The 24,167-nt window shown below is 34.7% G+C and overlaps 6 protein-coding genes across 7 annotated transcripts; 4 read left to right on the top strand and 2 right to left on the bottom strand.

Moving 5' to 3' along the window:
- Positions 1-5,602: 5,602 nt before the first annotated feature.
- On the top strand, positions 5,603-7,022 carry LOC18097982 (uncharacterized). The gene has a single exon (XM_006384597.3). The coding sequence runs from the start codon at positions 5,951-5,953 to the stop codon at positions 6,851-6,853; it is 903 nt and encodes a 300-aa protein (XP_006384659.2). The 5' UTR covers positions 5,603-5,950; the 3' UTR covers positions 6,854-7,022.
- A 6,120-nt stretch (positions 7,023-13,142) lies between these two features.
- Positions 13,143-13,866, bottom strand: LOC18097981 (stress-response A/B barrel domain-containing protein At5g22580). Its single transcript, XM_024599181.2, has 2 exons — positions 13,650-13,866; positions 13,143-13,562 (listed from the first exon to the last, which is right to left on the bottom strand). The coding sequence occupies exons 1-2, from the start codon at positions 13,781-13,783 to the stop codon at positions 13,364-13,366; spliced, it is 333 nt and encodes a 110-aa protein (XP_024454949.1). The 5' UTR covers positions 13,784-13,866; the 3' UTR covers positions 13,143-13,363.
- Positions 13,867-17,047: 3,181 nt separating this feature from the next.
- LOC18109033 (18.1 kDa class I heat shock protein-like) lies at positions 17,048-17,801 on the top strand. Its single transcript, XM_006387240.3, has one exon. It carries the CDS (start codon positions 17,161-17,163, stop codon positions 17,638-17,640), a length of 480 nt encoding a protein of 159 aa, XP_006387302.1. The 5' UTR covers positions 17,048-17,160; the 3' UTR covers positions 17,641-17,801.
- Positions 17,802-19,105: 1,304 nt separating this feature from the next.
- LOC18097977 (18.1 kDa class I heat shock protein) lies at positions 19,106-19,838 on the top strand. The gene has a single exon (XM_006384592.3). The coding sequence runs from the start codon at positions 19,215-19,217 to the stop codon at positions 19,689-19,691; it is 477 nt and encodes a 158-aa protein (XP_006384654.2). The 5' UTR covers positions 19,106-19,214; the 3' UTR covers positions 19,692-19,838.
- Positions 19,839-20,389: 551 nt separating this feature from the next.
- Positions 20,390-21,867, bottom strand: LOC18097976 (uncharacterized). 2 transcript variants are annotated; one of them, XM_024599011.2, is made up of 2 exons: positions 21,193-21,867; positions 20,390-20,951 (listed from the first exon to the last, which is right to left on the bottom strand). In XM_024599011.2, the coding sequence occupies exons 1-2, from the start codon at positions 21,572-21,574 to the stop codon at positions 20,944-20,946; spliced, it is 390 nt and encodes a 129-aa protein (XP_024454779.1). In that variant the 5' UTR covers positions 21,575-21,867; the 3' UTR covers positions 20,390-20,943. The 2 variants fall into 2 exon arrangements, with proteins under 2 accessions (XP_024454779.1, XP_006384653.1); XM_006384591.3 differs by having other exon boundaries at positions 20,390-20,918; positions 21,193-21,855.
- Positions 21,868-22,733: 866 nt separating this feature from the next.
- On the top strand, positions 22,734-23,457 carry LOC18097975 (18.1 kDa class I heat shock protein-like). The gene has a single exon (XM_006384590.3). It carries the CDS (start codon positions 22,816-22,818, stop codon positions 23,296-23,298), a length of 483 nt encoding a protein of 160 aa, XP_006384652.1. The 5' UTR covers positions 22,734-22,815; the 3' UTR covers positions 23,299-23,457.
- The last annotated feature ends 710 nt before the right edge of the window (positions 23,458-24,167 follow it).

The following is a 24,167-nucleotide window of genomic DNA, read 5'->3' as shown; positions in this document are numbered from 1 at the left end:
CTATTTTGATATTCTAAAAGACAAAATCAAGATAACTCTTTTACAAGAGCTTTTTTATAATTTTATATTGGTTTTAATGTAAATTTGAAGGTTGTTCAGGGACATTATTGTAATTGACATATATTAAATATTATTTAAAAAAACTTGGTAGTGCGTGCAACATGTTGCTGCGTGTGGACGACTCCTGTGTTATTCAGGTAGTGCATGCGAGGTTGTCTAACAATCAAACACCGCTTTTCAGGGTGGCATTTAGAAGATTTCAACGCCCTTCACGTGATGAGCCTATTTTAGACTAGTGAGTTCAAGTTCGGACAACCCATTTTATTGATGATTATAAACGACTTGGTGTTAAGATGGTCGAACTCCGTTGATTGATAATGGAGATGAGATCACAGACGAGTGATACATGTGCTCTCTCTTATTTGCCACACAGTCCCGACAAAGACCCACCACCTCCTTCTCTTTTAGTGTCTCTATTCTAGATTAATTGTATTTGAACTTATACATATTTAAATTTGTAATAAATATTTGATTTTTATTTTAATTATTTTCTATTTGTGTTTAATAGATTTTTTAAAATATTTTTAAATTATTACTGACAGGGTTAATCTGTCAGTATATTCTAGAGAACTGGAAAAGAATTATTGCAAATGCCACTAATTTTATATTTTTTTAATAGATATTTTTTAAAAAAATTCTAAATTATTACTAATGGGATTATCGACGGCCTAAGTTAGTCGGTATATTTTAGAGAATTGAAAAAGAATTGCTACAAACGCTACTGCCACTGTTTATTCACCGAAAAAATAACAGATGGTTTGTTTGCCGATTATATGTCAAATTCACCAAAGAAAATACCGACAGATAAAAAAAATCACTGATGGAATGACATACAGTTTTTATGTTGGTGATATGTTATATTCATTGAGGAAATACTGGCATAATAAAGCAAATAATTTTTTTTTGGCATGCTTTTTTTTTTTCTAGTAAAGTCATCGATAAAATTGTTACTGACAGACTTACCGACAGACCACAAATTATCGAAGAGAGTTTTTTTAACGAATCATTTCTACCCGTGAGCCTGGCAGGAAAATTCATACTGACGGATTGCAAGTATAAATATTGATATAATATTTTATCGGTAAATTTAAAAAATTCTGATAGTGTATCATCCACAAAGAGATCACATGTACAAGCATGTTTTTATAATATTCATCACATTCTACTTTTTTTTTTTAGATTAACGTAGGTGTCCGGGTCAGCTTGCACGCACCTCGACTAATCCCACTGCTCCTGAAGTTAACGACCATGTAAGTTTCAAGTGGTCTTGAGGTTTGTGAGACTCGAACTGATAATCTCTGGGAAGCAAACCCAGGACCTGACCAATTAAGCTACACCCCTCAGGATTTCATTATCATATTCTACTTTTTTTTTTTTTTACATGGAGAGCAATTGGAGTCTTATTTTTCTGTTGTAACATTGTATTCTCCCTGGGCAACATGTTTTTCTTTTTTCAAGGTTTATCAGTTCATGTGGCAATTATTGTCTTGTGTTCAAGGTCAATAATTTGAAGTCACCAACTTCATGCGACTCGTTAAGTAAGAGTTAGATTGTGGTACTCTAGCAGATGTTGATGTATTCTATGGAGATGGCGAAAAAGAATGGAAAGCTAGTTCTTAAATTAGTCCACGAGGCACAATTTGCTGAATTTACGTTGAGAAGTATTCTCTATTAACGTGGCACTAAGAAGTGTTCACGGATCTGATATTCAGCTGAATCTTTTTTTTTTCTACATCAAATTTTTCCACAATGAATATCAAATGCGTTATTTCACGTTTTCAAGCAATCATTTGTATATAAAAATAAGTTTGTGAGATATTTATGTACAATGTGTCTGTACATTGAATGCAAGAAACTTGACGTCTAAATGATATGACATAAGAGTTGACTATATTAAACTTGGCTAGAAAAGTAATAAAAAATAATTAGAAAATAATATAAATTATATCATGAAATTTTAGTTATTGAATTGAGATAATTTTTTGATATGATATCAAAGTCTTGATGACCTAGTGATCACGAGTTCGAATCTCACCTTATTTATTTATTTGATAAAAATTAAGTACAAAGTAATGTGAGCCTGTGCAAGTTTCAAGTCCGAAAGACTTTTATTTGAAGAGGTGTGCTAGAGAATAATATAAATCATATCTTAGAACCTTACCTAACAACTTAAGCTATTTGATTGAGATGGTTCTTTGATAGAAATTTACCCTACACTAGATTTTAAAAAACTAGATGGAAATTAATTTAAAATATAATTTGATTTTTTTAAGGATATTTGATATGATTTTTTTAATTAATTTAAAAGTAATGTGAACCTGTGTAAGTTTCAAGCCCAAAAGACTTTCATTTGAAGAGGTGTGCTAGAGAATAATATAAATCATATCTTAGAATCTTACCTAACAACTTAAGTTATTGGATTGAGATGGTTCTTTGACAGAAATTTACCCTACACTAGATTTTAAAAAACTAGATGGAAATTAATTTAAAATATAATTTGATTTTTTTAAGGATATTTTTTTATTTTATTTAAAATTAAAATGATGTTTTTTTTTTTAGTTTTGTAACTATGAATAATCCAATAGTGACATTAAAAAACTGGGGCAAAAAATTAATACGGAATAGGAAGTGACACTTTCGGTTGGTTCTAATTCATGATTGATGTTAACAGGAAGTGGACCTTCAACAACTTCCCAGAAACAACAAACCTATCAGATTCTCTGTTCCCACATGATGCTACTAATATACAAATTTCCTTTACTACTTCTTTCTCTATTATTATATTCATTATTTTTAATGCAAATTAGCTTGGAGAACTAAAATCGCATGTCATGTGATGATTTAGCAGAGGGAAATAATAAATGAGAGGCTATGGAGGTGTGAATAAGATAATGCAGAGAAGGAAGAGGGAAAGTGTTCAAGTTACTGACACTTTTCTTGTTTATTAGTCAGGTTTTGGGATCAAAACTCACAGCACAATTTTTTATTAGCAGCTTCTTGTCATGATGACCAAGAAGCAAATTGTGTAGAAGTCAGCTCTCAGTGTGGTTAGATTAAGCTTATCACCCCTCTGTTTTAGGGAATTGTTTGCAGTTGAGCAGTACAGTCAAATATGAGACAGCAGCAACTTTATCAGTTGCTATACAAAGATTTATGCTATGTTGTCCAGTTCTGAGTTCTGACTCCATTTTCATGAGCATTGCTAGTTACTGGCAACTGTATAGTAAAAAACTATGAGCCTCTCCATACCCATTTTATGTGCGAGCAGATTGTATATACAAGAGGACAACATCTAGTGATATTAGCAGGAATTTGGTATAGTCGAACAGCCACAAATATATTCCCTTCTATTCTGAAACTTTCCTCAGCATCATGTTCTCTTCAACCCTCCAATCTCTTAGGCTCGCACACTACAAGGCTTTCAGAAAACAGTGGGCTCTATATTCTGCAAGTTGCAACAAGCATGATATGACACTTCCTTTCCTGCAAGAATAGATTCATCTACTGTTATTTCACTCCCTATAACTAACTAATCAATGAGCAGGCTACAAGCCACTTGTTCTTAAAAAATTCCTTCATTATTGCTGTATGATTTCTGTGAAGCTTCTTAAAGTGTAAGCCAATCTCAAAGCACTAATGGGCATGTAAATAAAGAAAAAAAAAGTAGTTCATGTGAATTTGATGTGGTCCCAACTCCCAACCGAGTTCTGATTAAAATCTACACGTTGCTGTAAATTATAGCTCAAACCCCAATAGATTAACCTTTCCATTTCTGTAAATTATGGTTCGAAACCCAAATGATTAACCTTTCCATGCAAATGGTGATCTGGGTTGGTGAGGATTTCTTGGAATCACGTAAAGCCAAAAGAGAAGAACTCCATCCCAGTGGGATTTTGTGTTCTTCATGGTTGTCGCTCTCACGTTTCCTGACGTTTTTAGGTGCTTCGACAGCTACCTAATGCTGGGATTAATGCTATAAAAGAAATTTGGAATACATCTTTCTCGGTAACCAAACCAGGAATAAAGTTGTGACTTGCAGAAAGATTCAAAGCCTTAGCCACGCATGATGGATTACGAGTTAATGATGATGGATCAATCAGCTTAGGGCACTACTAACTAATCGACAAGCCTTTTCCCATGTGTTTAGACCATAAAAATTAAAATAGAAACTTGATGTGGTAGTAGGACCATAAAAAATTTCAATAATCAAACATGATGGGTGTTTTCTGATGTGGTAGAAGTCGTCACTTGATCATCTCACCTGAACAAACTTAAGGCCTAAGTCAATCATCACCTGAAATTAAAAGGGGTGAGAAAAAAAAAAAGTTACCTTTTAGTGTATAGTCTAGCCAATGGAAAAAAAAAAACACAAGGAAGAGAAATCATAAAATCGCAAATGCCTTGATGGGATGCTAGACACTAATAATAATAATAATAATAATAATAATAGTGGTAAGAGTTTGAGATCAAGAAGTTTGTTCTCTTTATGATTTCAGGTTCGAGTCTTGTGGTTGCTCATATGATGGCCACTGGAGGCTTATATGGTCGTTAACTTCAGGGCCCGTGAGATTAGTCAAAGTACGCGCAAGCTGGCCCGAACACCCACGTTAAACTAATAATAATAATAATAATAATAAAAACAAGATACTTTGTAACATTTTTTGAAGAGCAGATTCAACATCTTTCATCACAACAGTTTGCTTCTCATGATAAGGGAATATGCCCTTGCTGTAGGACCAGACCAGACCATCCTGTGGTCCATAACACAAAAGCATTCTTCTTGTTTTTTTTTTTAATATTATTTTGACATGTTAATATTAAAAATAAATTTTAAAAATAAATAAAAATATTATTTTAATATATTTCTAAATAAAAATTACTTTAAAAAATAATATCTATCATCTACTAAAAAACCCTTTTAATCTTATAACATGCAATATCATCACTGATTAAAATATTCTCCCACAAATATTCTCTTGCTTTGAATTTTCATTATCCCTTGCTTTTAAACTAGTCAGAGGTGAGCAGGGAGTGGCAGTTGGCGGGTGGGTCATCGCCTATCCAGACAATTTATTTCTCTAGCAGAAATTCACCCACAAGTATTGTTCCATCACATAATACCCAAGATGTTTTACTGTGAATTTATGATTAATCTCCCTTCCCCTCCTGTAATTAAAAGGAGTTTTTGGTCTTTCGTTATTCAAAATATTAATCCTCATTAAAAAAATCATAATTAATATTAAAATCCCTCACTAATTTATCTCTTTTAATTATTCCTTTCTCTTTATATCTCTCGTTAAAGCCTAGGAATGGAGTTAAGGGCAAACCATGGTCACTTCATAGACTCGCAAATGATGCTGGTATGGTATTCAGACCAGGTCCAGGTCCAACCTCTTTTAAGTATGCCTTTGCCCTCTTTCTCCTTTTGTTATTTAATTATTATTATATATATATATATATATATATATATATATATATATATGAACTGGCAAAAGTGATTAAACAAAGAAACCATGAAGGTTGCTGCCTCAATCTTCTTCTTCTTCTTCGTCTTTTTTAATAAAAACAATTCTCCTTTCTTTTCCTTTCTTACAGATGTATAATTTAAGGTGGGAGAGAGAAAGAGAGGTTTTCTTGCCTGCCTTTCCATATCTCTATCCTTGTAAAACGAATTTTCCTTGTAAAAAATTTTATAAAGAGAGTTCAAAAAAGCACCTACCCTGGTCAGCTTTTAAAGTAAACATTTTCTTCTTACCACAAGCCAAAAGAGAAGCTCCCATCTCTCTTAACTCTCAGATCTCTCTCCCCCTCCCTATCTCTCTCCATATTGAAGAACCCAATCGAAGTTTATTCCATATCTTCATCGAAAGAACTGTTCTTGATCTTTACAATGAGAGATATAGTTTCTTGTTTTAGTGAAAATGCCATACAAGTCTCTCATTCTTCATGTTCTAGTTATTCAAACAATGCTTGTATCTCTCCAAGCCTAACCCCATCTGTCCAAAATGCAGTCTCTTGCTTCTATAAAATCATCCTCTCAACTAAAAAACAACTCTTGGCCAAAGTGTCTTGGTGCAAAAACCACACTACTCAAGGCCTCAGCATTAAATTTGGCAATGACCCTTCAACTTCTTTCAAACTCAGCACAAATACCAGGCTCTTTAGAAAGATGAAAGGCAACAAATTGATTGAATCTGATACTGTAAAGATCGAAGTCTTCTGGGATCTTTCTTCTGCTAAATATGAGTTAGGACCTGAACCTGTTGAAGGGTTTTATGTCCTGGTCATGGTTGATTCAGAAATAGGCCTGATATTGGGTGATGTAGGAGAAGAAACTTTGACCAAGAAGTTCAAAACTAGCAGCACCCCAATTGCTAAAGTCACTCTCATTTCAAGGCAAGAGCATTGTTCAGGCAATACTTTATATGCTACGAAGGCACAGTTTTGTGACACAGGAATTCAACATGACATCGTGATCAGATGTAGTGGAGAAAATGAAGGCTTGAAGCATCCAGTTTTATCTGTATGTATTGATAAGAAGACAGTGATTCGTGTAAAGAGGCTGCAATGGAATTTTAGAGGCAACCAGACAATTTTTCTTGATGGATTGCTTGTTGATCTGTTGTGGGATGTCCATGACTGGTTCTATAATCCTGGTTCTGGCTATGCTGTTTTCATGTTCAGGACAAGAAGTGGAATGGATAGCAGACTGTGGTTGGAGGAGAAGTTAGTGCAGAAAGATCAAGAAAGAGTTGAATTCTCTTTGTTGATTTATGCCAGTAAGAGCCCTTGAAGGGAATTTCACTAACTTCATCCAGGCTTTTTTTTTTTTGTGTTGGTTTTCCTTTCATCTTGAAAGGCATAGATAATTGAATTCTTGTGATCATATAAGAAATAATTTTAGTTGTTCAGAAGCAGAAATGTGAAATTCAGATATAAAAATTTAACTAGTTGGTTCTTAATTTTATCTGTCCGTCTCTCTTTCTTTGTTTTTTTAGACCGATTTTTCTTCTTTTTTCTAGGCTAAGGATGGCATAGACCAAATTATATGATATCTAAAATTTGAAGTGCTAGTGAATGGGAAGTTTCGAATTAGCTAAAAGGGGAGACAAAAGGCTAGGGCACCAAGGAGATTGTGAAGAATATCGATGAAGATTGCTTTTTTGGCCTTAAAATGATAAAATAAAGTTGAATATCATGATAATGATTCGTACATTTTTACCATTTATGGATTTCCCTTTTTTTTTAGTTTAAGAAAATTGTTTTGTGTTTTTGTTGGTGATTTTTCCTAAAGGTCATGGATTGATCTCAATCCAAGTCTTCAACCAAGTCGAACTCCAAATAAGTTCTCGCAACCATGCCTTTAAGACAAGCCCTGGATCCTTGCTTTCTGCTGTAATAGATCAATTCACAACATAAATGGAGATCATACTTGTTTACAACATAATTTTTTTATTTATTCATGTGTTAGGATATTCTATATAGTTTTCAAATGATTTTTCGGATGATCAACCAGCAAGTTGCATCGATGAAAATTAACGGGACGCCGAACAAATCTTGCGCTATCTTTCCTCGTACAGTCTTCGTCCTAAATCGCCATCTCATCCTTTAGGATTTGAAATTCGAGGGGTAAACATTAGAAATCCCAAATACAAACCATTAGCACATCTCTCGGATCATTCCCAAGATATCATTAACGCTAATTGCTGTGGTTATGCACCACATAACTGATTAGTCTTCTCTCTGTTCTCCTGTGTACTTGAAGACCCCAAGGTGTAAATGTCTGACATCGTACAGCGTTCTCCTGTTACTGCTTATGTCGTTACTTGTAAGCGTACGAGGACAATACTAATTACTATGGGTTCATTTGACAACATCACAGATTGCTATGCTTTTAACTTCAAGTAGGAATTATGATTTTTTTCAAGAGTCAAAATTAGACTGAGAAATTCATTCTCACCTCTCTGAATTTTATGGGCTGGGATCCACATTTTTGCTGTATAAATGTTGGGGCAGTTAAAGCTTTGAAATTAAAGCTGGCGCCGTGCAATTAAGCCAAGTTGGAACAAGCTTGTGATCTTTAGACACGAGTCAACTCAACTCAATTCAATTTGATTCCAAAGAACTTTGCCCCACAAATTCAATCCAAGCTTTCGACATTATAATTCAATTAATTGGAACATCCAAGCTTGTAATTATTCAAGACAGGGTACCAAGACTTCAATGCTTGATTTGTCTTCACTAATACCTCAATGTTCCCCTCGTATTACCATCTGGCCTGCCATTAAAACCGTTGTCTTTGTTTGGACAGGCAAAGTTCCATTTTCATGACAGTGGATTTCGCACAACTCTTGGACATTTTACAGTACATCACTCCTTGATTACAGAGTCAGAGGAGGTGAGGATCTTTTACCGCACAACCGTGATCCATAAGGCACTTTGGGTATCTCTTAATATTTTACTGACATAAAAGTGTTTTACGAAAAAAAGAGAGAACATCATAACACATAGACACGTCTAGAAACGGACTGGTAAAGCAAAAAGGAGAGGAAAGGGGACTGGAAAAGGGAAAAGTTTATGAAGACGAGAATGGTAGCTAGCTAGGCCAGATTTGCTTTGTGAAATCCATCATCTTCATGTTGCTTCCAACAAGTTTCTCCTATTCCCCGGCGAGGTTGATTCTTCTTGTTTTTAGTGACAAGGAAGGTCCAATTCCTCTTAAATTTCTTAACGACATCATATTGTCCTTCTGACAGTAAATTCCAATGCTGTTTATGGAGCATCTCAGAGCACTATGTGGTCATGACATCAGGCATGCGAGAATTTAATGTCTCTCTCAATTTGATCGCCAACGAAAGTAAAGTCGGTTAAAGCTGTCAGTCTTGTGGGCACTTGCAAAAACCAAAGAGCGAAATTTACACCCCCTCTACTATTTCTTGAGGGACCGTCAACTTAGCCAAAAACTGCCATTCAGATTCAATACTGCTAGGCACACCGGCACAAAACGAGATCCAAATAAAATCCCAGTCAATATTTGGCAAAATTTCTCTCATTTTGTCCAAGTTCTTAACAAAAAACTGGAAATCATCATGGGCACGTAATTGAAAAACAAAAAGGGGCGGGGGCAAGAACTTAAAATATGCTTTCTTGAATTGTAACTTTGGGTGCTTGCATATATAATCATTAAGAGCATGCTTTCTGCCATTCTGGCAAGGAAAACTTTTACCGAATAGAGTGCCGGTCAACCCATGACATGGCACTGTGTGAGTCTGTACTGTTGGTTCATGTCATAACTCTATAAACCGTAGAACTGAAGACCACACCGCCTATCTCCGTACTTCCTAGTTCAAAGGCCATCCACTTTAATGCTGTAAGTGCATTGATTGGCTTCCCTAGTATTGTTAGAATGCAGTACGATGCCATTTCTTGAGACTTACGGCTGATCACTCTCGTAAACGATGCCGTATGTTTTTTTTAAAAAATTAATTAACTAGCAAAATAATTTTTTTTTAAATAGAACCGTACTCTTAGCCAGGAATGTAAGCCGCCATATCAAAAAGAGAAAATACGGAAAAACTAATTAAATCAAGAAAATAAAAAAATAATTAAAAAAATATAAATATAAAAAAAAACTGATTAAATTAATTAGAATATTTAAAAAATCGACCAGTTCGGTTCGGTATCGGTTTAATAAACCTGAAAACGAACCAAACTGAGCCAAAACCGAGCCAAACCGAAACCAAACCCATTGAAAATTACAAAAAAAAACCTTGAAAAACAATATAGTTTTTGGTTTTTAATATAAAATAACCGAACTGAACCGAAACCGAATCGAAAATGAGTAAGTTGGGTTTCAATTTTCATCCTAAAATAAACAAACCGAAATCAGTCGGAAACAATTTTGATTTTTTTTAAAAAAATTAATTTAATTATTATTTTAGGTAAAAATTAAACTGAACTGAAAATATACAACCGTACTTTACCCGCAAAAGCCAGGGTTCTTTAATTTATTTGATTGAAAACTTAAGAGCAGGGAGGCCCTTTTTGCTTAGACAGGTGGGCTTTGAACCTATTATTTGTTGGGAGAATGGCTAACTAAATCGAAGAATTCAAGTGCAGGGAGGCTAGCTAGTCCAGATTAGAGCAGTATTGGGCCATGGAATGCTAAATATTATTCTTTCCACGAAAACGATGGTCGTTTATTGGTTAATATTTAATGTTAGTAAAACGATCTGGCGTTGCTCTGGGAACAAATATTATTTTTTTTCCTTTTCATTTTCTTATATAATTAATTCGTAGGAAGATTGTTTTGCAAGTTATATTGTTTTCAGATCAGTAATATTTCATTATTCAAAATATATTTTTATTTGGATTTAGTTGAGAGTTTTTATTTGTTCAATTTTTTTTCCCAAGATGACTCAAATTAATACAGAAACAACATTAGGGTTTAGTTTATAATTCATGTTTTAATACATTATTTATAAAAGAACTATATCATTTGCAAATTAATCAGAAAAGCCAAAAATAAAATAAAATCCATTAGATAAAAGCATGGTAAATTAATACGCTGCTGTATATCTTGTGATTTCTCCGGAGAGGATAGCAGGAATGGATAAATATTGTTGGAGAAAGATCAACAAACAAGTCCATTCATCACTACATGCCTCTCATGTCTTTCAAATTATTGCCCCCAGCAAGATATTGCTCAGTCATTCTTAAGTATCATTCACCTATGCAAGGTACAGAGAGGGCTGCTCTGCTCCCATATGTACGCAGCACTATACCATGCTGTTGCATTTCCATAAGAGTCAGACACAGATCTCAGCATATCTGTGCATATATGCTTGAGGTATTTTCTATGCACAGTTTAAGGTTGGTTTCTTTTTGTTGGATGGATTAATTTCAAGTTGTTCTTTCGATAGTTCTGACAGCACCAGGCACCAGCTTAATCATGACTAATGTTGTTTTGGCAACTTGTGCATGTGTGCCATTGCAAGTTGCACCTACAGCCATTTTTGACGCTTGGGGCCAGCTACATGGTCTGTATCTTTATCACTGCGGTCACTTTATCACTAAGCATGACTTTAATGTTGGATTTGTTACATCATTAGTCATCTCCTTTTCTTCCAGTCACCTCCTGAATTAAATTTTATCTTAAGCTGGTTCCCCTTGTCCGTTTCGTGATATGCCCCATCTAGAATTATGCATTCAAGGGAAATGCCATGATTAGGCGCAGTGTAAACTTGAGAGAGGAAGGGTATGGAGAGGCAGGTAGATCTTTATTACAACAGGAATGTGAAAAGAACTCAAGAACAGGTTTGTACAGTTTTAATTCATCTTGCATCAAGAAGGACATAGAAAGGAAGTGCAGATAAGAGGATATTGACAATAGGCTTAGTTGATCCTGCCATTGAAATTACCTTGTCTTCTGCGAAATCAACATTAAAACCATTAAAAACTGGATGAACAAGAAAACAGACTAAAATATCAAATATTTGAGAGATAATAGACGATGAAACTTGCTACAATCTCGAGGGTGGCATATGCACTTCAACCCAATGACACAATTTCCATTTGTTTTTTGGCACTCATTACAGATAATCTGGAACAGGATGAGGGATGCCAAATGATATCCTTGTACCCAATTCATAACCCTTGTAGTCATCATCTTTTGAAGAACTTCTATACACCTGACTGTAATGTGAACAGTTTAATTCTTTTAGATGAAAAGCCTTGCCAAGATTTTCAAGGTCATTAACAAGTAAGCAGGAATAATAAGGGGCTTCAAGATTTTTCCATTGAGTTCAAGCAGAACCTGAACATGGATTCAATTGACTGCATGTTAGACATAAATGATGGCATGGGAGAGTTACTATTAAAGCAGTTGAAGAGAAGAAGCGTATTGGGCTGTGGAGGGGTATATATGAAAACCAGCAGATAAAAGTAAAGGAGAGATATAGTGCCTTGAAGAAGAACAAGAAGGGTGAGAAATGGTTAGTGTTTTACTTGCGTAATTAATGGAAGAGGCTGGAAAAAGACCAAGAGAGGTACTAAAGTATAGTTTCTGAGATCTGCATAGGATCATGTGGTTTAATGGGGATGTGGCAGTTGAATTTGGACCGAAGAAGGGAGTCTGAATTTGGAATTTTCCACGAAATCTCGAATGTATGCATTTTTTCAATGGTGAGGGTGACAAGAAGAACATGATATAAGCACTTAGAGTTTCTTGCATTTTCTTTTCTTTTCTGGTTAATCTTTGGATCAATGATGAACAGGTGAAGAAATATTCAAGAAGTCCTGTTCTTCATGACTAGATGAAAGCAGATTACTTAGAATCCACTTCTATTCATGATCAAGGATAAAGAAACAAAACAGGAGAGAATCTACTTTTATTCTCGCAATGAATCTTATTTCCCGTGTTTTTGTTTTAATCCCTAGGTGGAAACTGGCATGGCACCTTTGATAAAAAAGAAAAAAATATTCTTTCACCAAATGTTTTTCATAGGTTCCATCTTTTCTTTGCCTTTTCTTCCCTTTTTATGGAATTTGAAATTCACAAGGGCCCTTTTTACTTTCTGCAATTCCTATTTTCCAGTGAAATGTTGCCTTTGCAATATCCTCTATTTAGATTCTGTTCATCCCTTTGTTCTCACCATTCTAGTAGCTTATGATATGTGAGTATGTGACTGATGGGTCATTAGCCCACATGCTGGTTAATTCTCATTGTGCTAGTGCATTTTCTCAAATACAGCAGAGCTTGAGCCAATATAAATTCTGGATTAGGAAATATTAATTTGAGAATAAAGGCAAAAGTAGTCATAGAACAATTTTAGTCTGTCATTTGTTTTTTTTGCTTACATTTTTCTTTTTGAAACTCCTTGTGCCATCTGAGAAGAATGGTTGAGCTAGGCAGACAGTGCTGTTAACAAGGGTGATGGGACATTCAAGATGAAGGCTAATCCAATCTTTGATACATGAGGTTTTGCAACAAAGTAAAAAAAGAAGTAATTTTATCACCTTTTGACTAACAGGTGTAAGATTCAGCAGTGATAAGTGAAAGAAAATGATCACGGGCATGTAAATTTCACAGTAGGGAAACCTGCCTATTCATCAGAAAGATGATCAAAAAGCAAGATGACCATAAAACATTTCCACGATATAGAAGTTGAAAATACATAAGAGTGAGCTAGAGGAAATAGCCACTAAAAATTATACAAAGCAAACACATAATGATTTCACACTTTATAGCACACATACAAGTACCAGTTTTTTGCCTTTTATCACCATGAGATGATGTTTTAGATCATGCAGCTGGCTTAACACGAACATATGGGAAACAAAGCACCGCAATTTTCTCAATAGCTGCAGAAAATGTAGCAGAATATTCAACATGGTTAGGATGGCTCTGAAATGCAGCATAGTCTTCCTTCTTGTCGAATGTCATGGAGAAGGAATGAGTAAAGCCTTGAGTAAGCATCTCTGGACCTTCAGTATCTTGCCCCCTGTCAAGACCAAAAGGCAACATATTAGTGCTTGAATTGACTAACAAGTTATAGAAGCTAAGGGCTTAATAAAAATAATAGACTCACCATTCAAAGGACTTGACAAGATCAACCTCTGAAACCAGCTTCTCCATCCCTTTTATAATTTCCTCGATCGCAACACCTTCCTTAAACTTAACAACCACCAAGTGCTTGATCTCTCCCATGGCTCCTGCACCCATGAACACCAAATGCCCTAACCAAAACCTAGAATATATGTACACAAATATTATTCATGTGTCAAATTCCACGGTCTTGTCTGTCCAGTCCTGTGAAACCCCAAGACGCATTTTCACCACTAGGGTTAGCAAAACATCAGGACCCTTTCTTGGATAGCATATGCAGCTTAACATGTATAAAAAGTACAATAAATGCATTGCATGGCCTATTGACCCACTATTCAGCAATTTCTTTCCTCCACCTCACAGCAAAAATTGTCCAGTTTCCATTGTCTTGACCCTTAGCTTTTGCACATGAATGGGGTCCTTGATGTTTAGTGCCATGTATCTTGCTTGAAATTTGAAAATCTTAGTGTGATCTTAACTTTTTTCCACAGACATGATCATCACACATGACAGGCCTTCTGCTCTCTTTGTTTTTGATGTGTGTGGAATAATTTTGGAGTGGAGAGTACTTTTGTTTTGACAGTACTCCTTTCCTCACTGCAATTTAAGCATACAATTGTTATTGCTGAACTTTCCTCCATGGCCTTCCCCATGTGCTCCTTTCTTGGACTTAACAAATGGATGCCATATCCCTTCTTATCTTTAAGGAATCTTCATTTAAGCCCTTCACAAAAAAGGGGAAGTTGTAAGGTTTCTATCATGAAGATCATTTCACTCCCAAAAACACATATGAAGATCATGATTTTGGACATTTCAGTTTCCATGCACATTGCACAAGCATGGTTAGCGACTGCCCAACAAATAAAACAGCCTATTTCATTTATGATTTTGTCCGTTGAAATCATGTCTTAATTAAATTTTTTATGTTTTTAAATTGTTTTAATTTGTAGATATCAAAAATAATTTTTAAAAAATAAAAAATATTATTTAAATATATTTTCAAGCAAAAAAAAACTTTGAAGCCTAATCATCATCATATTTTTATACACCTCTAACAAAGAGAGAGAGAGAGAAGAGGGGGGGGAGAGTTCAAAGGATTTGTTTTAGATTCTCAGCCAAGCAATGATCAACAAGCTTCAACAAAGGTTTTTCATACTTTTTTCACATGTTGTTTCAAATCTGAACATTGATAAGCAGTTCTCTTACTTTGTGGTTGGAGTTGCCGGTTAAATCACAGACATTGGACTATCCAAACAAGCAATCTTCTTTAATTATTGAGAAAGCATGCCCACATGAAGATCTTGACATTAGCTAGCTTAATAGCCATTATAGAAAGCTATTGACAAGAAATGCTGGACATTACCTTTGCTAATGATCCAAGCTAACCGGCAATGTGATCATGATTAATTACATTAAATTTTTTACCTTAAATTATTCGATGTCTTAGTGTGTGCGCTTGGTAACTACAATAAAAATATTTTTTAATTGAAAATATATTAAAATATTTTTTAAAAATCCTTTTATTTGATTTTTACATCAATTTAATGTTTTTTCTAAAAAAAAAAGTAGTTTGAAAATGAAAACAAACACTCTTAACTATAAGCTTCTAGGTTGCAGATTGGTTAATTAATAACATATTCCTGAACTGGATGGTAAATTCCTAATTAATCAATTAATCGCGAGACTGCATCCTCTTAAACTAATCAAATTAAGCTATTGGCATGAGTACCTATGAATATGATGTCAACAGAAAAATTAGTCTTCAAAGAAATACAGCTACGAAACACTCCATGAAAGGTAGATTAAGGTAGCTGATCAACGAGTCGCGGAAGAAGTTATTAGACAGCGTTATATATATATATATCTTTTCATTAAAGCTCTTAGTGATGGAACTGAGTTCCACAACTCTTCCCAATTTTTATTTTTGTTATTGAACCATCTAATTAGGTTTTTCATGTAGCATAAACAAACAATTAGAGGCTTATGACCGAATATGAGATTTATAGTGATGTTTAAATTTTTAGTCCTGGCACACCACTAAGCTCACTATCAATAGGTGTGACAGCGAACAAAATTCATACCCAATTAGACTTGACACGCAACCAAATCCAAGGTCAATGTACTAAGAGAATTGCTAGACACATGTCCAAGTGGACTTGGACACAACCAAGCTTAAAGACGATAGGTCTAGCAGTTCGATAGATCCATGTCCAATTAGATCTGGCATGCAACCAACTCCAAGGGTGTTGGTCTGGCAGTTCGCCAAACCTGTACCCACTTGGGCTCAACATGATACTAAGCCTATAGGACACCACCATATACACTGTCAACTAATGGCCATTTTCAAACTATGTTGCCCTTGATTAATCATATTTTGGGGATGTTCGTAATAGTAATAGAAGTCACTTTTTAAAAAAAAATTTATATTTGAAAATATATTAAAACAATATTTTTTAAAAAAATCTAAAAAATAATGAAGTTGTGGTTCAATCGCTGCGCCAAACAACCCCTTCAACATATGAAGAACTTCACTCTATGAAGAGGTATGATGAGCAAAATTTTTTTTAATAATAATGAAGACATTTAGGAAGTTGTAATTTAGTTTTGGTACATCTATTCTAATTATTTGTTATTGAAGTGTAGAGTGCTCTTTCAAAATATTTTTTATTCAAGAATTGTTCACACCAAGAGATAAATACAAGAATAAAAAAGAGTGAAGAAAAATAGAAATGAAACATTATTTTCACCATAGGTAAAAATATTTTTATTATTTTTTATGGATTTGGTTGTGATTTTATTTCTTTTCTTTGTTTCTATTTTTTATTTCAAATTTAAAATAAAGGTAAATAAAAATAAAATGATTTTTCAAAATTAGATAAAAACATTTTTATTTTTTTTATGGATTAATATATGATTTTCTCCTTCTTTTTATTTTTATCCCCCTTCTTAAAATAGACCATAGAATAGCTTTTGATATATTTACCTTTAAGTGCTCTAAACATTAAATTTTATTTTCCTAATTCATGTGTTTAACCGGTTTTGCAGGACCTTACTAATTAGAAATTAATTAAATTTTTTTTTTGAAATAAACCCATCCTTGAGTCAAAAGTTATTTCTATGAAAAAGAAAATCGAGAATTAAAGATGAAAAAGAAAAATTAAAACCTTAGAGGGCCTGTAAGCAAAATAGGAGAAAAATAGGCCCGAGCCCATTAAAAATCAAAGCCAATTAAACACCAAGTCCATTTTAATTTTCAATTCACAGGCAGAAGGATTCAGGAATTTACGAGAAAGTTCGTCAATCTTCCTCAATCAGCGTCCAACTTCGTCATCCAGAATACACTAGATGTCTCCTCTTACTTTCTATAAATACACAACAACATGTCCCGTCTCTCGTACAACATCAAGGAAAACAAGCACAAGAAGCAGTTAAAATATCAGTATCAGCCCATCAAAGTAAGCAAACGAGTGATTTTGTGAAGAAGAAGAAGAAGGATGGCAATGATTCCGAGCTTCTTTAACAACCGCCGAGGCGGCAGCATCTTCGACTCATTCTCCGCATTCGACATTTGGGATCCACTCAAAGAGTTCCCTTTCACTTCCACCTCAAATTCTCTCCTTTCTCGTGAAAATTCAGCCTTTGTCAACACCCGCATTGATTGGAAAGAGACACCAGAAGCCCATGTCTTCAAGGCAGATCTTCCAGGGCTTAAAAAAGAGGAAGTGAAGGTCGAAATTGAAGATGACAGGGTGCTTCAGATTAGCGGAGATAGGAATGTGGAGAAGGAAGACAAGAACGATGCATGGCATAGGGTGGAGCGAAGCAGTGGCAAGTTCTTGAGGAGGTTTAGGCTGCCTGAGAATGCAAAAATGGATCAGGTCAAGGCTTCTATGGAAAATGGAGTTCTTACTGTGACTGTGCCTAAAGAAGAGATCAAGAAACCTGATGTCAAGGCTATTGAAATCTCTGGTTGAACGAGATAATACCTCTTTTGAGAATTGTGTGTTTATTTTGTTTTTGTGTGCTCTTTTACAAGTAGTTGAAAGGTTTGGTCTCCTCGTCAGTCTGCAGAGAGGAGTAATGTAATCAAAAGTTTTGCTATAAAATTTCTTGAGTCTTGCTCGGTTGCTTGTAATTTTGTGCGTATCTTGCTTTTTGATGTTCCCTTCCCTCCCTTTGTAAATCTCTTTGAGGCGTAAGAATTAGAAGGATGCATTCAGAACATAAATTGTTCATCAAATCGAGTATATTTTGAATTTCCTCGCTAGAATAATCTGGAGATGGAACTCGGTTTCTTGCAGCATCTTGTTTCTACGCCCCATGATATTGTGGTGAGATAATTGCCATCGATCACATTGTTGATAATAGATGGATGCAGTGACAACGATACTTTATACAGATCCAGCCGTCCAAAAGATCATGGAAACCACTAGATTTCAAATATGCAACATTGAAGTTATTGAATTTCCCAGGATAATAAAGTGCTGAGAATTTTCAGTCAACGACCATTAGTTTTTAAGTTTTGAGCTGCTCAGCATAACATCGAAGCTATTATGCAACTAGATCCTTGAATTTTTTAATCTGGAGTGTTGGTTATATATTTGAAAATATATTAAAATAACTTTTTTTTAATATTAATATATCAAAATTATAAAACAATTATTTTAAAAAAATAAAAATTATCACAATATTAAATGAATTTTTAATGCTGTAAACAATCGGTCATTTTTATTTATACAAGGTTCTAATTAAAAGTATAATAGATAGTTTTCAACTTCTACACGTGATTATCAATCATTATATATATATATATACTTTGCACTCAATTAAGCCCGTTTCAAATTAGATTCTTAATTCAAGAACATATCTAAGTACTTTTCAATTAAATGTCTATACATTAAATTATTATTTTCATAATTTATATATTTTATTCGTTTGCAAGATCTTCCGTGTATTAAAAGTCTGTCTGGTATTGTGATATCGGTTAATTTTTAAAGTATTTTTACTTGAAAATACATTGAAATAATATTTTTATTATTTTTAAAAAAAATTATTTTTAACATCAATACATCAAAATGGTTTAAAAACATATAAAAATTAATTTTAAAAAATAAAAGAAAATAAAATAAAATAGTTTAAAAATACATTTAAAATGTAAAAATAAGCTGAAAATCTTTTAAGGCAAGAAAACTGAAAAAGAAAACAATGATAACAGTAGACTGGGCCATGAGAAAAATAGGAAAACAAAGGCTTCAGCCCATTAAAAAATCAAACCCAATTGAATATCAAATCCACACATTTTCAATTCACAACCGAGGACTCTGGAATTTACGAGAAAGTTCTTCGATCTTATCTGATGTTGGTTGGACCCAGAATCTTCCTGGTTCAGCGTACTACTCGATCGTCCAGAACAAACCAGATGCCTCCTTTACTTATAAATACCCGACCTGTCCCGCCTCTAGCACAGAAAAATCAAGAACAAGAAGAAGCAATCAAAACATTAGCAGCAGGTAAACGAAGGTTAATTTTCTGAAGAAAGAAGTAAAAGATGGCAACGATTCCAAGCTTCTTTTACAACCAACGAGCCAACAGTATTTTCGACCCAGTCTCTGCATTCGACGTTTGGGATCCACTCAAAGACTTCCCTTTCACTTCCCCGCATTCACTCATCTCTCGTGAAAACTCAGCCTTTGTCAACACCCGCATTGATTGGAAAGAGACCCCAGAAGCCCATGTATTCGAGGCAGATCTTCCGGGGCTAAAAAGAGAGGAAGTGAAGGTCGAAATCGAAGATGACAGAGTGCTTCAGATCAGCGGAGAGAGGAATGTGGAGAAGGAAGACCAGAACGATACATGGCATCGTGTGGAGCGTAGCTGTGGCAAGTTCCTGAGGAGGTTCAGGCTGCCTGAGAATGCGAAAATGGATCATGTCAAGGCTTCTATGGAGAACGGGGTTCTTACTGTCACTGTGCCTAAAGAGGAAGTCAAGAAACCTGAAGTCAAGGCGATTGACATCTCTAGTTAACTGAATGAGAGAATGCCTATTGTATATTCTGTGTTTGTAAGAATTGTTCTTCTTTTGTGTTTTTATAAGTTGTTGGAAGTTCTCTGTTACTGTCAGTGTGCACAAAGGATTCAATCTATTATGAATGTAACATAACAGTTTTGCTAATCTTTTTCTTTTTGTAAGTTTACTGTTTTCGTGATTCTCATATGTTCTTAGCCATTCGCCCAAAAGGTTTTGGCAATAATGCTGTTGGTATTTTCTTTTCTACCTTACATTCACGTCTTTTGTCCTCTTCCTGTAATGCATCACGAGAGAACGCCTTAAGGAAGACAAATGCCGGCCTCGTTTGTCTGCAAAATATCATTGTATGCCAAGTATAGTGGTGAGTTTGAGTCCTGTACTAGGTTTAGTACCTCGAGTGTTGGCCTGGTTTCAAAAGACACCATCTGGGCATCTTGTCTTCGTAGGAATTAGTCCTATACTATCAGAGTTTTAACTACCTGTCACGAGTTTAAATTTCGGCTTTCAGATAATAATATAACCCTCAAAATCAGAGAACTTCTTTCAACAATCCTGTGAAGTTTCTTTACAATATATTTTTATACTTTCTTTATCGCCTTGAACTTCAACATAGAGTGCCTCTGAAAGATCATTAATTCTGGCGACAGAGGAAGGCTCTCTTAACTGCAAATCCAAACCCCATCAAGCCAACGCTATAATCACAAATTTATCATAGCATTAAAATCTCATCCTGTGTTACAATAAATATATCACGTCTTACAATAATTAGTAGTTTATAGGTATTACTTCATACAGATAGAATCAAAATCATCCTGAAGGCTTCATAAGAGCAACAAAAGACCTCAGGAGAAACATCAAAAGTACAGTCTCGGATTCTCACCAAAGCTACCATATCTATTTGATTGCCACGATCAAATTTGTAACGTCCTTCCATAGCCTGCTATTTTTACCGAGTGGTTGTAGAAGTCGTACCGGTTCCCACTTCGTTTGCTCCTCGCAAATCCAGGGTTTTCACCTTGAAGAACTCCAGTGTTAAAGAAGACTCTTCACTTCCACCTACTATACCTTCAAAAATCTGTTGAACGATCTGCTGACCAAATCCTTCACATATCCCAGAAACAATTGTTCCAGAAACTTGTGTGCCTATAGTATTGCAAGGATAACACTGATTGTAATTATTCTTGAATCTATTGTAGCTATTAAAGGGAAGCTTCAATGGCAACCCTGCAAAACACCTCGATTTGTAAGTTTATGTATCTGCAGTTGGAGAAAATTATTAAATATTGTTAATTCTTAAGTGTTTTTAACATTAAAAAAAGCATTATTTAATTAAAACGATACTAGTGCATAATTGATTTTTAAAAATTCTGGATTGTTATTCTCTGTTGCTAATTGGTGCTAATAATCAATTTCCAAAAAAAATAAAATGATTTTGGGCTTTGACTTTGGTAACCATAACCAAACACCAAGCATCAATGTAGGGACTGTAAAGAAGAACCTCTGATTGAATAGTATCTCCGGCGAAATTCGTTATTGAAACCTTGGCGGCTATCCGATGGAAGCTTCATATGCAGCTCTGTGAAACATCTTAGTCTATAAGCTTCTTCACTCTCGTCGAACAACTTTTCAACCATAACATCTTGATGAAGCTGGCTAGAAAGTTCTTCTATAAGTTTCTCTTGATCTGGCATAGGAAGTTGTTTGAATGCCTCGGTGACATAATCATCATCTGCCTTTGCTAGACCTTTGTGCATTGGTCGATGGTACAGATAAGGAAGTCCTTCAGTTCCTCCGCCTTGGGAGCCCACAGGTCTAAGAACCTGCAAGCTTTCGACTTCAGTTTTCTTCGCATCAGTGTCATTGCACCCTAATGTTGCCATTGAAGTCTGTCTGTGTTAAGATGGTATGTGCAACCGGAATTTGAAATATTTTTTCCAGAGAATTGAGCTCATGCGCAAGAAGGCTGTAGGATAGGAAGAAGTGGGTGCGTGCAAGTAATTCCTAGGAAGGCGAGTAGTTTGGCTTTTGGCCCTGTGCCAAAATGCATCGTCCCATCTTTCTTGGCTGTTTAGTTTTGTTATTTTCTTTTGGAAATTAGAGTTGAAGGTGACCCATAATTTCTTAAGTGAATGAGCTGAAAACGATACCATATACATTGTAAACTAATGGTCATTTTCAAACTGAGATACATATTTTTTTTTTTTCATTTCAAAAGTATTTAAAAAAAATTAAATTTTTTATATTTTTTTATTTGCTTCAAATTAATATTTTTTAGTGTTTTTAAATCAGTTTGATACGCTCATATCAAAAATAATTTTTAAAAAATAAAAAAAAATATTATTTTGATATATTTCTGAGTGAAAAACACTTTGAAAAACAACCGCAACCATACTTCCAAATAAATTCATATATTTCAGGGGTGGTATAAAATAGGAGTAGAAATTGCTTTTTTAGATAGTTTTTGTTTAGAAATATATTAAAATTATATAGTTTTTATTTTTTTAAATTTATTTTTGATATTAATATATTAAAAAATATTAAAAAATACGAAACCAAGGCTCAGGCCCATAAACAACTTAATGAAATTATTTTTACAATTTTTTAAGCTTTTCAAAGTTACTATTGAATTTTATTTACAATGATCCATGGGTTGTCTTCACCAAGAGCTTTCCCAACCCATAAACAACTTAATGAAATTTTTTACTGGGATCTTAAAACGGAATCCATAAATCACCCCTATATTAAACTGATACAAAAGAAAAATCATCTGTTGTATACAAAAGGGAAATCAAACATTACAAAGCCCAAAAGCAAAATACGAAACCAAGGCTTAGGCCCATTATATATTCCAGCCCAATCGGCCCAACGTTTAAATCTACAGCCACAAAGAAACAGGAACTTTCGAGTAAGTTCCTCAATTTCTCAAATTAAAATCTGGGTGTGGACCCAGATTTTTCCTGAAACAGGGTCCAAGGCGACCGTCCAGAATGTACCAGATGGCTCGTTTACTTATTATAAATACCAATCCGTGTCGCCTCTCACATGACATCGAGAATCAAGAACAAGGAACCAGTCAGGTGATTAACAGCAACCCATCAAGCTACAAGATTTTCTGGAAAAGATGGAAATGATTCCAAGCTTCTTAGACAACCACCGAGGCAGAAGCATTATCGATCCATTCTCTTCTTTTGATATTTGGAATCCGTTCAAGGACTTCTCTCCTTTCACTTCCACCTCAAATTCTCTCCTTTCTCATGAAAATTCAGCTTTTGTAAACACCCGCGTGGATTGGAAAGAGACACCAGAAGCCCATGTCTTCAAGGCAGATCTTCCAGGGCTTAAAAAAGAGGAAGTGAAGGTCGGAGTTGAAGATGACAGGGTGCTTCAGATTAGCGGAGAAAGGAATGTAGAGAAGGAAGACAAGAACGATACATGGCATAGGGTGGAGCGAAGCAGTGGCAAGTTCTTGAGGAGGTTTAGGCTGCCCAAGGATGCGAAAATGGATCAGGTCAAGGCTTCTATGGAAAACGGAGTTCTTATTGTGACTGTGCCTAAAGAGGAGCTCAAGAAACCTGGTGTCAAGGCTATTGAAATCTCTGGTTAACTGAATGAGAGAATGCCCATTGAATATCATGTGTTTGTAAGAATTTTGGGTTCTTTAGTGTTCAAATGTATTATGTAAGTAAACAGTTTTGCTAATAACAGTTCTTGTTTCATCATAAGAATTAACATCATCAATTATATTCTGATTTTCCTAGAACAATCTGGAGTTCTAATCTTAGTTTCTTGCAACATCTCAATATTTTTACGCACCATACTTGCTCGTGTAACTTTGCATGTCCCAATTGCTTTCATTAGAAAGTTTCCAATCTTAACGCTCCCTGCAAATTAAATATGTTCAAAATGCTGATGAAAAACACAGCTATAAATGAAGCAATTACAAAGGAATAGGTTCTATAGAAAAGCAGGGCCGAATACATCATTGATTTGCTTGAAAAGGATAATGTCGAGGTATCACTCGCCTCCGTTCGCTCCAAGTTCAGGCAGACTGGCTTACTTGTTGCCAAACCAATACTAGTTGAAAGCAAGCACTCCTTCACAAAACAATAAAACGTTCCAGCGGTAGGCATTTGTTGAATGCCTCGATGACATAACACTTTATATATAAAGCTTTCTTCATCGGTTGATTGTACGAACCTTCTTGAAACCCACAAATCTAACATCCTACAAAGCATTTTACATTGTCATTCCTTGCATCACTAATATTATCCGAAAGTAATTAAACTATAGATTTTTTTTTAGTTTGAAAAAAATTATTTTTGATATCAAGAGTTTAAAATAATTCAATATATATAAAATTTTAAACAAAATCAATTTTATTGAAATTATATTATAAACACAACCCTAAACACAGCCGACCATAAAGTTGTGGTTTCAAAAAACAAAGCATGATCATGTTTAAAACTCCATGGT

Source organism: Populus trichocarpa, chromosome 4 (genome assembly GCF_000002775.5).
Source record: "Populus trichocarpa isolate Nisqually-1 chromosome 4, P.trichocarpa_v4.1, whole genome shotgun sequence".
Classification (NCBI taxonomy): domain Eukaryota; kingdom Viridiplantae; phylum Streptophyta; class Magnoliopsida; order Malpighiales; family Salicaceae; genus Populus; species Populus trichocarpa.
The sequence above is the reverse complement of the archived record's forward strand: the minus strand, read 5'-3'. Positions and strand labels throughout refer to the sequence as shown.